This window comes from Panicum hallii, chromosome 2, assembly GCF_002211085.1.
Source record: "Panicum hallii strain FIL2 chromosome 2, PHallii_v3.1, whole genome shotgun sequence".
Lineage (NCBI taxonomy): Eukaryota > Viridiplantae > Streptophyta > Magnoliopsida > Poales > Poaceae > Panicum > Panicum hallii.
This window is the reverse complement of record NC_038043.1, coordinates 49,476,521-49,491,671: the sequence shown is the minus strand read 5'-3', so window position 1 is coordinate 49,491,671 and position 15,151 is coordinate 49,476,521. Positions and strand designations below refer to the sequence as shown.

General features: G+C 44.9%; 2 protein-coding genes across 2 annotated transcripts; one reads left to right on the top strand and one right to left on the bottom strand.

Moving 5' to 3' along the window:
- The first annotated feature begins 7,211 nt into the window (after positions 1–7,211).
- Positions 7,212–7,820, top strand: LOC112881197. Its single transcript, XM_025945882.1, has one exon. It carries the CDS (start codon positions 7,212–7,214, stop codon positions 7,818–7,820), a length of 609 nt encoding a protein of 202 aa, XP_025801667.1.
- Positions 7,821–8,678: 858 nt separating this feature from the next.
- Positions 8,679–14,397, bottom strand: LOC112883394 (mediator of RNA polymerase II transcription subunit 8). Its single transcript, XM_025948691.1, has 12 exons — positions 14,075–14,397; positions 13,800–13,924; positions 12,813–12,937; positions 12,527–12,710; positions 12,294–12,398; positions 12,027–12,094; positions 11,007–11,264; positions 10,820–10,873; positions 10,528–10,734; positions 10,260–10,313; positions 9,638–9,698; positions 8,679–9,131 (listed from the first exon to the last, which is right to left on the bottom strand). The coding sequence occupies exons 1-12, from the start codon at positions 14,317–14,319 to the stop codon at positions 8,959–8,961; spliced, it is 1,659 nt and encodes a 552-aa protein (XP_025804476.1). The 5' UTR covers positions 14,320–14,397; the 3' UTR covers positions 8,679–8,958.
- Positions 14,398–15,151: the final 754 nt, after the last annotated feature.

Here is a 15,151-nt window from a genome sequence, read left to right as displayed (position 1 = left end):
TGCACCCCCGGCAAATGACATGTGTGCTAAGTAACAATTGAGCATTTCCAATAATCTTTTCATTTACCACTATAAGCATGCACCCGCCACGGACAGCCCTCCTTCACACATACCACATTGTACTTACGAGATTTGCATTCCACTGTTTTAAACTCTCGCATAAGAGAGAGACCAGCACTTAACAGCTTCCTTGACCTCTTCAATTGAGTGGTACCTCACACCCTGAATAATTTCATTCTCCCTGCAATCCGAAGGCACGCTAGATCTGTCATCTACGACAAGATGACTGAAGTAGCTGCTTACCCATTCTTCAGGCACATCATCGTCATCATCAGACGAATCGGCATTCATTGCTTCATCCAATTCATGTTTTTCGTCTTGCAGCTGTTCAATAATAAAGGGTATGTTCTCGCCCTCATCAGCCACGCATTGAGGTGCTGCGGTGACACCTGCCTTAATGTTTGCCTCCTCAAATTCTTCATCAATATTTTCATCCACCGGAGCAGCTTCAATGTTTATCAAAGGGTTCTGGTGCACACTGATAAGAAGTACCAATGGCCATTGCCAATGTCTTGCATTTTGCAGATAAGTTAACCAGTCCTCGTTGCTTGCAAGTGGCATCAGCTCCCAGATCAAAGCGTGAGTGGTACGATTTATGACGCACTGAACACTCACAGTGTGTGTCTCCTGATTAATCCTTAATCCCCTCATTAACCAATTACATAGTGATTCAAATGTCCTCTCGTGCGGTCTGGTAATTCCTCTGACCGCACAGTTGAATTCACTTAAATCTACCCCATTCGGCCCATAAATCACATTTCCTTCTCCGTCATATATATACTGAAAATACCCTTCTCGGAAGACATATCTGTCAATCATTAATAAACTAGTTATACTACATATTAATACACAACGACCCTAAGTATCAGCGATTCCCATATTATATTTTCCAGAATGTAAACTATTCAAAATATAAATTATACTAAAAATAATTGAAAATACTAAAAACTATTCAAAACATAACTACTCTAAGAAATATTTTCTAGATTATAGTTATTTTCAAGTAATTATACGGCTAGAATGAGAATATACCTCCAAATCGACGTGTGAACAGGGCTTCGCCGCTTCCTGTTCTCTCTTCCTCTCCTCCCTTTCTTTTTTTCTGGTTTTTGCTGAATAAAATGATAATTTTGGGGCAGGTGGGGGCTTATATAGTTGGGGGGGACCTTCCGCCCGACCAACGGGCGGGATGCCCCTCGGCACCGCCTCCCGCCCGTTGGATGGGCGGGATGCCCCCGTAGGGACCTCTTCGCGAATAAGATAACTTTCTTATTTGCCAAGAGGCTCTCGGGGGACCTCCCGCCCGCTGGATGGGCGAGAGGTCCCTGGCCCCACGTTTCCCGCCCGATCAACGGGCGGGAGGTACCCATTTTCCGAATTATTCCCAACCGGCTCCCCTTTTCCAAATTTAATATTTTTTATCCCTTTTTTTAAAAAAATCCTCAGAGGCTACTACCTACTAGATCTTGTTGCTAGCAGCAGGTGGTTTAATCTTTGCAGGTTTTAGTTTCCTTTACTGCTTTTTCAGTGCGGTCTTCAAACTCTGACGAGCGGCGAACAATTGAAGGAAGAAGAGGAGTAGAAGTTTTTGATGTAATTTTATTTTTTTAAGGTCATTTTGTATTGAGTTGTCCTTATTTTGTATTAGCTATATATTATTTTCCTTGGTAAATATAAGATATGATACACTCTTTGAGTGTCTTTCTCAAACAAAAAATAAAGCATGTACTGATCATATTTTTTGCTTTGGATGTATTTTTATTTCTTCCACTGGTGGGAACAATTCGGATCCATTGTTTCCTTTGGATAATTATTTATTGATTGATGGTAAAAAGATATGCACTTCATTTGAATATGGCTTTATGTGAATTAGCTAGTACATATATGTGTGTCTATATACACACACACACACACAATATAAATCTCCTTGTTTCCCAAAAAGAGGTATATATTCATATAAGTACCTGAGTCCTTCTATCCATCCGGGAAACGGATCCTGAAAAGTGCTTACTACAATGCTTGGTCGTACGATGACAACAGGGAGGTATCCTCTCATGGTGCCAAGCAGCATCTCTCCCATAGCCTTGGTGAACGAGTACACGTTGGGCAACCCGAAGTACTTGGCCCTTCAATTCAAGACAGCATTATTGTCTCTCAAGTGAGATGTAGTGAACAAAAAGGTTTTATTTGTAATGAACAACGCGCGCGCATGACTGACAGGATTTTGATGTGCATGCGTACCTCTTCAAGCCGAGTTCCTTCATGGCTACCTTCTCTAGCTGCTGATGAGAGGCATCATCAGCACCAGAGCGCGCCATCAAAAGTCTCGCTTTGGCCTCGTTAGCCAGCTCGAGCTCGGCTTCAATGTCGACGCGGCGGCCCTTCTTGGAGCACGCGCTTGTGGGCAGCCGCGTCGTCGGTCGCCCGCGCCAGCAGGTAGAGCCTCTTCCTAGGAAGGCGGTGGAGCCGGTGATGAGGATGGTCCTATCCCTGAAACACCCTGCGACCTTATTAGCAGCGTCCATGGCTGCCGGGCCGGCCGGACGTGCGCCGCCCTGACCCTGCTGCCTCCAATCAAGCTACCAAACTCTTAACGATTTTTATACGGTAGATATGCGTGTGATCAAGCTCGTGCTGCCTTGTGTCTTGGTGTCGTCTAACCGTGCCCAAGTGCACACGCATATATGTAGGCAGGCGGGAGTCATCATGCATGCAACAAAGCGTACGTATAGATCGCCGCGTTTCTCTTTTTTTTTATTTATTTGGGCCATTAAAGCGTATGGGTGTCGATCGTTTTCTTCGTTTCCATTTTTTCTTTCAAAACCTTGGATGCATGGTGGGTACAGATCGCTTTCTTTCTTTCCACATTTGGAACAAAGCAACGATGACTTTTATATGCATTACTGCATCCAGACCGATTTGGCCGAAATGTTGGGCGGACCAGTGCACCAAGGCATGCAGCTGCTAGCTGGCTGTCATTGATTACAAAAGAACCAATCACAAAGAAGCAAGTTAAGCACTCAGCATTCATTCATGCATTCATATTGGGAAGCTGCTGAGCTAATCACCACTCATGCGAACGAGGCACCCGGTGCTGGAATTAATACAGCGCACGCTCCATCCTCTCGTCTTGGTATGCGTTTTCCCACCGCTGGCGCCTAAGAAAAGGGTCTACTCCCTCCATCCTGCAAAAATTTCATTTAGAAAATTTCAGACATATTACTGATTGTGACCATATTACCTCTAATTAACTATAACAATTGTGATTAAAGATCGCACTATTTATTTGATTCCCTAACTAGATCCTCAATAAATGCAAATGCATTGGAATCTGAAAAGTAACATGTACTTAAGCATTTGATTAGCTCCATACTCTTCCTTATGCAATTATTTTTTGGTATTTGATATTGTTTTAATTAAATAACTTTACCATATTACTTTTTGTGGGATAAAATTTGAAGGCTAAACGAATAGTCTTTATGGGACGGAGTGAGCAGAGATTTATGGACGTGCACTGTATAGCCTTTGATTTCCCCGCTCATCCAAATCCATATTAGGTACGTCTAGCTGCTAGGCTCTCCATATCAAATTATAAGTTATTTTAATTTTTTAGATACATCATCTTTTTGTGAAACTTAGATATACCATTTTTACTATACGTACGTAGCGTATATCTAAATATAAAATAAAAATATATATCTAAATTTATCAAAATAAATTAAGCATATTTAGTTTTGTTTTCCTCTTACCGCTAGCTGCTAACTGCCAGCGGCCAGGCGAGATTATCGTGTACGGGTCATGTGGGGAGGCCTTAATGCTCCTGCTATCTATCACGTACGACAGCTCGGCCGACGACAGGACGCACGTAGACGACCGTGCGCCCGGCCGGCAGCAGGCTACCATCACTACTGTGTCAACGTACACTAATCGCAACCACATACAGGGCCCGACCCGGCCATGCGCGCCAGCAAATTTAGTTTGATTCTTCAACACACGAAAACCACCTCGCTCTCAGCAATCATCCACCCCGCTCCGCTCTTCAACATACGGATCCGAGTCCGAGGGCACACAGCAGGAACACACGGGAATGACCGCGGCTCGCTCGGCTCTAGCGCACGAGGTCAAGAATGGACCGGCTCGCTCAAGCCCAGGCGAAGGCCAAGGTTCCCAGCGGCCAGCGTAGGCGTCTAGGCGAGGCTCCTAATTTTTCAGATGTGGATCTCTTTCTTTTTGATGGCGGAATCGGGCGCCTCCTCGATCGTTCGCCGCCGACGCCGCCTCCCTCGTCTACCGCCGGCGGTACCCCCCGGCTCTGCTGACACTTTGACGAGCTATGGAGGGGGCATGCGGCACGCCGCCGGGCCACGGCCGCCTTCCTCTATAGCGACGCACTACGATTCCATGAAGGCCAAGAAAGGACGTACACGTACGGCTCGACGGGCAAATGCCGGTGGTTGGCTTGGCAACGCCACTCGCCGGCGGAGACGTCCGTCTAGCTACGGCGGTTTGGTTTGATTCCTCTTCACCTCCACTAGCTACAACCAGACCACAGATCACAAGGGAAGGGATTTATTGGTTCCATGATTTTTTTATTGGAAGAGCAACCTGGCGCGGCGCGGCCTCGCAGGGACGCTGCAGCAGATTCATTCCATGATTTTGTTGGGTTGCTAGAAAGGCAAGGATGATCTTACGTGCACGCATCTCCGATCCCAAGCATGCATGTTCGAGTTCCCTCACCACCTGCGTTCGATCGGTGATACTTGGCACATACTAATTGCTAGCTAGGGAGAGTTAGGGGCACTGCTCCAATCATCAAACGGTGCCTTATAGGTCAGGGTTAGTTTTCTGGAGCTGAGAACAGGTAGGGATATGCTGGAAACTCCAAGAGAATACCAAAAGAAGATTATTTTATTGTTATGGTGCTGGTGGTCAGCTCGTAATAAAGCTAATGCTGGTGAAAGAATGAAGAGTGCCCAGGAGGTTGTCAGTGATGTCTTCTATTATATGAATGCCTGGAATTCAGAAAATCACCAAAAAGCTCAGTCAAGTAAGCATACAGGTTCTCAAATATGGAAAGCACCACCTGTACATTTTTATAAAATAAACTGTGATGGATCCTTCCTGCCAGGAACTTGTAAAGGTGGATGGGGCTTTGTAATTCGAGATCATCTTGGACATGTGGCTGCTGCAGGTGTAGGATCTGCTGAATTTCTTCTAAATGCCCGACATGCTGAAGCCTTGGCATGCTTAAAGGTCCTGGAGCAGGCTGCTTTACATTATAATTATAGAAAAGTCCAATTTACATTCTTGATATATCATAAAAATTCAATTTTCAACCTTTAACTACAAAATCGGATAACAGAGACTATCCAACCGTTGAAATCGGACAAATTTGACCCTTTGGTGGTTTTAAGGTGGTATTTCATTTTATGAAAATTAAAAATATTCAAGTTTAAACTAAAAAATTATAAGTAATTTATTTTTCTAAAAAATGTAAACACTCTACTTGTTAGTCGTGGATCCAATTTTTTTTATATTTCTAGTATTTATTTGCTTGTAGTTATACCTATTATTTTTAAATAAATAAGATAGAAATAGAGCAGCAACAGATATGTTACATTTTTAGAAAAAATTTTGTGCTAGTTTCATATTTTTCTATTTCAAAATAAATTAGTTTTATTTTTTATATATCTAACTAGAATATTTAAAAAAATACAGAATCGCCTTTAAAACCACCGAAAGGGAACTTGTCCAGTTTCGACGGTTGGATATCCCTTATTGTCCGATTTTCCGATATTTTGTAGTTGAAAGTTAAAAATTAGATTTTTATAATAGTTCTAAACTGGATTTTTCCCTTACACCTCGTCAATAGTCGAATAGCTAGCAGCCTAGCAGGGTATCACAACACAAGTCACGCCTGGTGGCCGAGTTCGCCATGCAATGCAATCAGCAGGCTGCCACTCCACCATCCCTACCTCGTCCGGTCGTCCCAGTGAAAGAGAAGAGAGGCATCTAGATAGAGAGAGGGAAGATAGATTTTCCAAATAAAAGAGAGAAGAAACCCACACACAGAGAGATAATAGGCCAGGATAGGAGGAGAGGATGGTGGATCTGACGAAGGCCGTGCAATGGTGGCAGGAGGAGCAGCTGCGGGGAGATCACCGCCTACACCATCGAGGACAACGAGCTGTGGATGCGGCAGGTGGTCACCGCGTGCTCGCAGATCACCGTGGCCGTCTACGTCTTCTGCAAATCCTGGCCAGCCGGCGGCGACAAGCTGCCGCTGGGGGCGGCGGTGCTGCTGTTCCTGCAGGGGGCCGACGAGTGCATCTCGAAGCCGTACCGCCTCCGATTTGGTACCGTCGACGGCCTGGTCATGTACTTGGATCGTACACGGAGGACGACGCCGTCGTCAACCAGTGACGGCGACGGCCCTCTCGACAAGTTTGTGCAAGCCGTAAGGGGCTACGTTCTTGGTGCCAAGAGGGGCGACCCTCCTCCTGCAGTCGCTGATAATGAGATGAAGCTTCATCCTGTGAAGCAGGCTCTGGACATCCTGTCTCCGTACGACCCTGTCCGGCTTCAACTCCTCAAATCCTTCTGGGTGCTTGATGACAAGGAGGCGTGGGGCACGTTGAGAAGAGGGCTCTGCAACACCTTTGATGCTATCTATACCGGAAAGAAAATATCACTGATCACACGGAACATGCTGGACGCCATCAAGAACAAAAGGAGGGGACTCTGGTTGGTGCGTCAGCTCATGCTAACGAAGAATCTGTTAGATCTGGGGAGAACCATCATGCCTCTGGTAGCCTTGGGCCTCCTCCACAAGAGCCACAAGAACAAGGTTACAGTGCCTCCATGCATCGTCTGGGGCATCTGCTGGTATGGCCTCAACAGGTCGCCCAGTATAGCCTCATTGGGTTCTTCATGAAAAAGCACGCCAGGTGGTGTGAGCTGCTACGGAAACTTGTACGCTTTGTAGCTGGTGTCGTGGCGCACAACTGGGAGTACAGCGACTCCATTCTCACCAAGCGCCTCTACAGCATGGATCCAGTGGGGCCCCCGTCATCCAGCGGCATCATCATGTTGGGAGAAGCATATGGGCAGCGCCGCCACCTACAGGACGTTCAACGATCGGAGGGGGGCGTATGGCCCTCGGGCGCCATGGATGCGACTCCGGCCTGCTGCGCTCAAGCTTGATGGTGCCGTTCGACGAGAGCGTCCTCCTCTGGCACATGGCCACGGACTTGTGCTTCTACGGCTACCACCACGACGACGCCCCTGGCCCTGGGGCTGGGTGCGCCGCTTGGTGCACGGCGTCTCGTCACCACCGAAAGGCCGCCCGGTGCAGGGAGATGTCCAACTACATGGTGCACCTGCTGTGTGAGAACCCCGAGATGCCATTGGTCGGCGCGAGGCGGCATCTGTTCAACGACGCCCATAGAGAGCTCTTTGGAATCTTCTGGAAGGGAAGCAGACTAAAGGATGAGAAGGAACTCGCGCAGAGAATCGCCAAGGTGGAGCTCCCGCGGCCGGATCCAGAGGAGGATTCTCGACAAGGGGGAGGCTTCGTCCACGACGCCCGCGCTCTCGCTCAAGCCCTGCTGGCTTTGGGTGATGACGAGATGTGGGAGGTCATCGAGGGCGTCTGGATGGAGATGCTCTGCTTCCCCGCGGGCAGGTGCAGAGGGTACCTGCACGCCAAGGCCTTGGGCACAGCACAGGCGGTGAGTTCCTCAACTATGTCTGGCTCCTGATGTCGTACATGGGGATGGAGACCCTGGTGGAGAGGATGCAGAGGGCGGAGCTTCCCGGTGCGGGAGGAGACGCCGGCGCCGAGCTCCACGCCGGCGGCGCTGCGCGGACCACTGTATCCGGCGGTGGAACGGGTGATGCTTGCTCATCGGGACCATTTCGTCCCCGGCCTACTCTGCTCCCGGTTCGATTGCGCGATCTGCTTCCCCGTGGAAGATTGCTAATTGATTGTTGAGTGCCATGATTGTATTTTGCTTTTATTTGAGATGGAGTGCCATGGTTGTTTGCTGATTGGTGTGCTTCTCTCTGCTCGTCTTGCTCCTCAGCTTAATAAGAGCATTGTAATGCTGTGTGTTCCTTGTTACTACAATGCTGCCTACCATCTGTGTGTGTTTGTGTGAACATCTGATGACCAATTTCCAGTACAGTTTTCCTTCTTCATATTACAACAATAGTAGAGTCTAGCTGCATTACCTACCAGATTCATGTGAGTGCAGACTTTGGCCGGCAGGGCTCCCGTGGATGGAGCCACCTGATCATAGAAACGCCGGTACTGTTGCTCTTCATTTCATTTCACAAGAGTGCACTGTATTGGCAGTGTTACTTGTGCCCTTCACAAAGAGCGTTCAGAGGTCTCTAGGTTAGAGATCCTTTGGGAGCATAAGATTATCCGAGTGCATGATCTGCACCTTCCGGCCGTTCCTGAAGAAGGGATTGCATGAGGCTCATTGGGCTGCCAATCCTAGCTGTTGAAGAAAGAGATCACCAGTCCGAGAACTGGATCGTAATTTGTAAATAACCCCGTGAGACCGTGACTGTGCCTGTCTTACCCGTATGCAGTCTAACAACAGGCACGCACGTTAGGCGATTCCAACAAAAGAGATATACATAGCAGACGGATATATGAGACAAACACAACGCAGAATGTGCCAGGCTAGACTTAGCCTGCATCTCACCAATGGTGATACATCTACATCAATTTACAACAAAAAAAATGGCTATCAACTTAACATTTGAGTCATTGACAACTATAAAGGATACGCAGAATAATACGAATTGGTGATAGACTGGTAGCTCTTGCTCTATCTTGTGGTGTGTACAATTGTCCCCATGCTCTAGCAAATTGACGTTAGCTGTTGATCATTGCTGGTTTTGTTGTCTCTGCTGAGGGAAATTGGGATTCTGTGCCTGATTCTGAAGGCCTACCATGCCCTGTTGCATGTTCTGAGCACCGGCCTGCATGTTCCCGTATACCCCTTGCTGCTGTTGCTGCATTCCCATCATGCTGCTATTTGTGGCTCCCATACCGAACACTGCAGCAGAAAACATTGCGGAGAATTGCTCAGAAGAGATAATTATTTGGACAAAAAGGTAAAATAGACTGTCAAAAGTGTGTGCCACAATGACAATTCAAAATCAAGGGCACTTAAAGCTTTGCATCTGGCAATGCTTCCAACACTGGAGCCAAAGCAGCATACTAGCACTGGACAAATGCTAAGAAACTTAAAAGAGGAAAGTGCTCTGACTTTTCCTTGGTACTCTATTCTTGATGTTTTTGTAATGACATCCTACCTTTGCCTTACAGTAATTTCCAATATATTTTGCCCTTTTGAATTGTGATCATGCCTCCATCATCAGTCGCATACACGTGCCTCTTCTAAATCTAGGGCCAGTTTTCTACCAAATATAATATGCCAACAATGCTACCAAAACAGTTGATAGTGGTATATGATATGTCTCGAATTCATGGCTTGAACAATAATTTCATCCACTTGACAATGGTAACTTACAAAAGCTTGAGGAAGGAAACAGTACGTACTTTGGTCAGTCAGCATTTGGGATGGATGACTCCTTTGTGGATGCCCACCAGCCATACCATACTGATCAATAATCATCAAAACAATAGAATAAATACAAGAAGTTATGTGTGAAGAACAGCAGACGTTCCGGAAACAGAGCAAAAAAGGCAGCAAATGCTGCAATCTTTATATAAAAGTGCTTCTTCACTAATCATGAAATCATGTCCATGATGGACAAGATAGCATTAACATAAGAGGAAAACATAAAACCTTAGCTATTGCAAGAGAAGCCAACTGCACAAATTAGCACTTAACTACTGCCCAGTCCATCAATTAGAGAGGCGTGTGCTGAACTTGTTTGGGAAAACCAGCTTTGGAATTGACAATATGAATCATGCAACTAGGCAAATAATAGGCCTTTATAATCAGACCACCCTACAGCAAGACTCCCATGTACAATACAGTAATAAACTCCTCCTTTCTAGACGATTTACAAGGGTAAAGGGAAATACAGATTGTCATTGCCCAGTAATTATGATGGTCAATTATACAACACATACACAGAATTATTTTCTTCAAACAGATTGAGAATATTATTTCTGACTAAACCTGGAAAAAGTGAAACAAGATAAAGGCACTGACCTGCATTTGAGGCATAAGCGACTGAGATTGCATTGTTCCAGGCATATTGGCCATCTAAAATGAAAAAATAAAGGCAAGATTAACCAACCATGAGACCGTGTACAGAAAAAATATATAGATCAGACTAGCAACTGAACAAACTAAAAATATTTTCTCATTAGTTCCTTCATGACATCATAGATGCATATTGATAAAGTCCAACTATCCATTAAGGAAACCGTGTGGACTTATTTTCCACACTAAATTATTAGGAGAAAGCATATCTAACCATTTGTGAGTTTGATGACGCCTGTGCAGCAGTGAACATTGCACTATTTGCAGGTCCAGCAAACTGGCCCAAGTGACTTCGTAGCTGAGTTCCTTGGTTCAATTGACTCTGAGCCATGCCTGGTTGCATACGTCCAGGCTGCATCTGCCTGTTATGAAACTGTTGTGACAAGGCTTGGTTGTACTGCATTTGTTGTTGACCAGAGACCTACAAAAGTTTTTTTTTAGAAACTTAAGTTTTCGGGGGGGGGGGGGGTGTCTATTTCAGCAGCAAAGTAAGGCTATCAATTTGCCTGTAGTTTTTGTTGAGCTTGCCCCTGTAAATCTTGTAGCTGAGGAAGTGTGCTCTACAGGAAAGTGTGGATTGAGTAAGCACATGAAATGGAATCACATACAGAATCGAGAAGGAAGACACATATACTAAAGAAAATCTATAAAACTAAAGCATGTCCAAAGCTCCAAACGTAAACATGTCTTTACCTGTGCTAGCATCCCAGCAGCTGATGGCCTTAGCTGCTGTTGAGCATGCAATTGCTGCTGTTGAGATGCTTGTATCAGCTTCTGCCTCTGCTGTTGTGGTGTTAGATGCTGCTGGGGTGAAGGGGTATTCATCATATTGGTGCCAGACCTAGGGGAGTTAGCATATGGCATTGGAGGAGTAGACACATTCTCAAAATTAGGGGTTCCTGTGCCTCCAGGTGATGGCGCAGGTCTTCCAAGTAACTGCCCTCCAGATGCCTGCAAGTAGTATCAAGGTTTTAAATCATTTTTTCACGGGTTTACGACAAGGTAAAAAAATGTTATAAAAGCTATCATAGAAGCTATCCTTCATTGTGAAAATATATAAAACAATAAAAATTACAAAATATAAGTCCAAATGGAATGCTAGTACATGCACATCCAACACTAATACAATGAATCATGTTAACAAGACCATCACAAAATCTGATAACGGCACAGTCTAGACTCGTTTAAAATGGATATAATCCTCATCGAGTTCATTAGAAAGATCTTGAGATGCATATATATGTGCACCAAGAAGAACTGGGCCCCTCTAGAAAAGACCACTTTGAACATGGCCCAACTCATTTGGCTCGTCTACTTGGAGCTAAGCATAGCATCGCTATTTCCCACTGCGCACCATTTAGCGGCACTATTTCGCAATATAGCGGCCGTAGCTAGCATAGCGGGCTGAGGTTCCTTAGCTTAACATTTTAGCCAAAAAAACGAATAGATAGAACACTAAGTAGTATGAAAGGCAAGAAAATTTGAAACTGAGATGGAAAGATCAAACAATTATCTGAGTTTGGCTGTTGCCATTCCTTATGAACTAAAACTATCTTAACAACACCATGGGGAGATGACTGATATCATGTAAAACAGAATGAATCACGCCATCCAATCTGCCTCTTTCTGAAGAGGTTTTCAACCAAAAGGGCAATAAGATAGATCTCTTCTAATATCATGATGACAAATCAGTTAAAATTATAAAACAGAAACCTGAATCGGATTTCCCTGGGTGTTGACACCACTAGGTGCAAATGTTGAGGAACTTTTGGGATAGCCACCTGCAAATACAAATAGCAATTAGATGCTGATATTGAAGCTTTCTGCGAAATACATCTCCAATGCAAGTGTCAACGAGTGAAGCATATAAGGATTTTTTATGGCACATGTCACAAAAAATGAGACAACCCAACATGTCATAACTCAAAACAGGGAGAGGATAACTAATACAATTCAGATACACAACAAAAATTTGCGTACCAGAATTATCACCAACATTTTGTGCCCCATCCCCAAAAGGAAGTACTTCCACTAAATGGCTAGGAAGAGATTGTGGCTGCCTCTGGTCTCCAGGTACCCGTAATCCTGGCAATCAAATAATTTCAGCAGGGCTAAGTACTGAAGCTGTAACACGAATAGAAGTAAAAGGATCATTTATTTTGGAAATGTAATTGTATATTTTATCAACATTGCTAAAGCATTATGTCTTTCACCTTCACCGTAATTTACTGCTGCTCTAAGTAAGCCTTCCTGCTCCTGTATCTTTGCAGCTTGTGCTTTGTCCAATGTAGGAACAAGATTTGTCCCCTGACGACTTCCTAGCCCATAGCTCTTACGGCAGTCAGCAATTACTTTCTCAGCAGTTTCGCATGCACTCCCGATCATGTCAATTCTAACCTGAAAGGAATAATAACAAGTCCATTCTACTTACTAGATAGCCAATAAATCAATCAGGTACCACTTGCTATAGTTTTTCATTCTTCATACTGAATTGCTCACCTTTATCTTTTCAATCTGTGTAGGAACCGGTAAATTTGTTATTCCAGACAATAATTGCTCTCTTTTTGTAGTTTCCTCAACTTCCATCTCAGGCAACAGTTTTGATGACAACATCACAGGTAGTACTGCAACACTCACACAATGAAATAAGAATTATGCTGCACTACTTGTAGCAAATTACTGTACAAACTGAGTATTCACATTATGCAAATTGGGAACACTAAATTGCAAGGCATCATGACCAGTTAGAGCAACCAAGCATTTTCCAATAGCTTCTTAGATGGACTCTTCATGTGTAATACAACTTGTGAGAAAAAAAAACAAAGAAACGGCATACCAAAATATAACAACATTAGCTCAACTGGCCATACTTCTAGACCTCATTAATCCCTACTTCAATAGCAAAGAATCTAGAATTTCTTTTCCTCCAAATACATTGAAACGTAGATGAATCAAAGAGTTGGGCAATGTTGAACCATGAACAGCCAAAGACTACCTGGTATTCAGTCAAATAAGACAATATTTGTTTGATGGATTCCTTTGAACTCAATACAGTTGGTTACTGAACAAAACTCATTAAAATCAACATTTAAGTTAAGACATAAACAGAGAGGGTTTATATTAGATAATTTCTTCCTAAAATTACATGCTTTGATTTACCAAAAGGTTGTCATTCAGGCTTTATTTACTGAACCAATTAAAATTTTATAGACAAAGCTAATTAACACTAGGCCCTTAAGGTGTTTCCTGAAACCGCCATCTCTGAACAGGAAGAAGCTCCATTCCACAACTGAATCAGTACACCCAGAGATTGAACTAGAACACAGATGACAGATGGAAAACTATCCAATATTAGAGAAAACTACATATAAGTTATGATTTCTAACAAAAACTATCCCATTATGAACTAACTTGGACACAGAGATAAACACAAATATGCATATCCATAAAGCGGGGAAAATTAAAGGATATTTCAGAAGAGCATACTTGGAGCATTCTCGGCATTGACGTTCCGGGGGTACACAACAAACACCTTGGACACATTCTTAATGTCCTCCACGATGTTGAAGAGCTCCATGCTCACCATCGAGAACTGCCCGAGCACGTCCTGCCTGCAATTCACCATACCCCAGGAAGCCAAACCACGCCCGTCAGCAATCGCGCAGCGACACAACACCAGCAGAGATACCGTAACTAAACCCTAGAATCCCTGCGGACATCAATCGGGAGCCGAGGCGAAGGGAGGAGAGCGGTTGAGTTACCACTTGGGGGAGGCGGCGGGGTTCGTGCGGGCGATGACGTCGAAGTCCTCGAGGATACGGGAGATGGCCTTGTACAGCCCCACCGCGCGCGCGCGCATCCCCTCCAGGTTCAGCTGCTGCTGCACACCTGCGCTGAGCCGCTCGACCCGGGGAGCCGCCTGCTGCTCCCCTACGGGCGCGCCCGGGGGCGGAACGCCAGGGCCGGGTGCTGCCCCTAGCGCCGCCGCCGCCGCCGCCGCGTCCATCGCCGGAGCACTAGCGTGGGAGCGGTGGTGGTGCGGCGGAGTGGAAGGGGAAGGCGTCCTCGAATCGGAAGGTGTCGGGATCTCCGGGGATCGATGCCTGTGAAAGCCTGAAAGGGCGGCACCGCCAGTTTCCGTGCCTGGCTTACACTGACATGTGGGACCGGTCAGTTTCAGGACCCTACACTTGCTTACTTGCTTAAACCGTGCGGCTCCTGCAAGGGCAGTCCCAACACAAGACACTACTATAAACACTATGAAACTACACTGCTAATACATAGTTTCTTCAAAATAAATTGTTATCCAATCGTATCTCTACTCTCTCTTTTCTCCCCCTATCATCTCTTTATTTGTCTTAGTTTTCGAGTAGATATAGTTTCTTACATGAGACACGGTTTCTCATATTTTTCCTTCTCTTCTCGTTAACTCTCTCGCTTTCTTAACTTTTTCTTACCTGAGAATGTATTTAATGTTATGGAAACCAGCTGAGTTGGAGGGTCGGGCCGCCCTAAAATGGTAGTCCTAACTCCTGAATCCAATTTTTCAAGCTGCCAATTTTGAAATTTGAATAAGGACTGAAATCTAACAAAACATATTTGCACGACTCTTTCTTCAATGAGTGCATATATACTGTCCTTTTGAAGTGCCATAAAATAATTCTGTAAGGCCTACTCTTATTTTTGCCAAAATGCAGTTGAGCTTTTAATCTCAGTTAGAGCAAATTATTGGGAAAAGGCATGTGGACAAAGGGAAACATTGGATGAGTTATCTCTAAAAGGTGGTGTATACATGATGCAGTTGCACCTCAACAATCAAAATGCTATCACGTTGCTAG

Excerpts from the sequence above, each read along its gene's own strand:
- LOC112881197 (XM_025945882.1), top strand. The coding sequence starts at position 7,212 with ATGGCCCTCGGGCGCCATGGATGCGACTCCGGCCTGCTGCGCTCAAGC.
- LOC112883394 (XM_025948691.1), bottom strand. The coding sequence starts at position 14,319 with ATGGACGCGGCGGCGGCGGCGGCGGCGCTAGGGGCAGCACCCGGCCCT. Across the intron at positions 10,874-11,006 it reads CTGCTGGGATGCTAGCACAG|AGCACACTTCCTCAGCTACA; the intron begins GTAAAGACATGT and ends ACTTTCCTGTAG. Across the intron at positions 10,314-10,527 it reads CGTCATCAAACTCACAAATG|ATGGCCAATATGCCTGGAAC; the intron begins GTTAGATATGCT and ends TTTTCATTTTAG.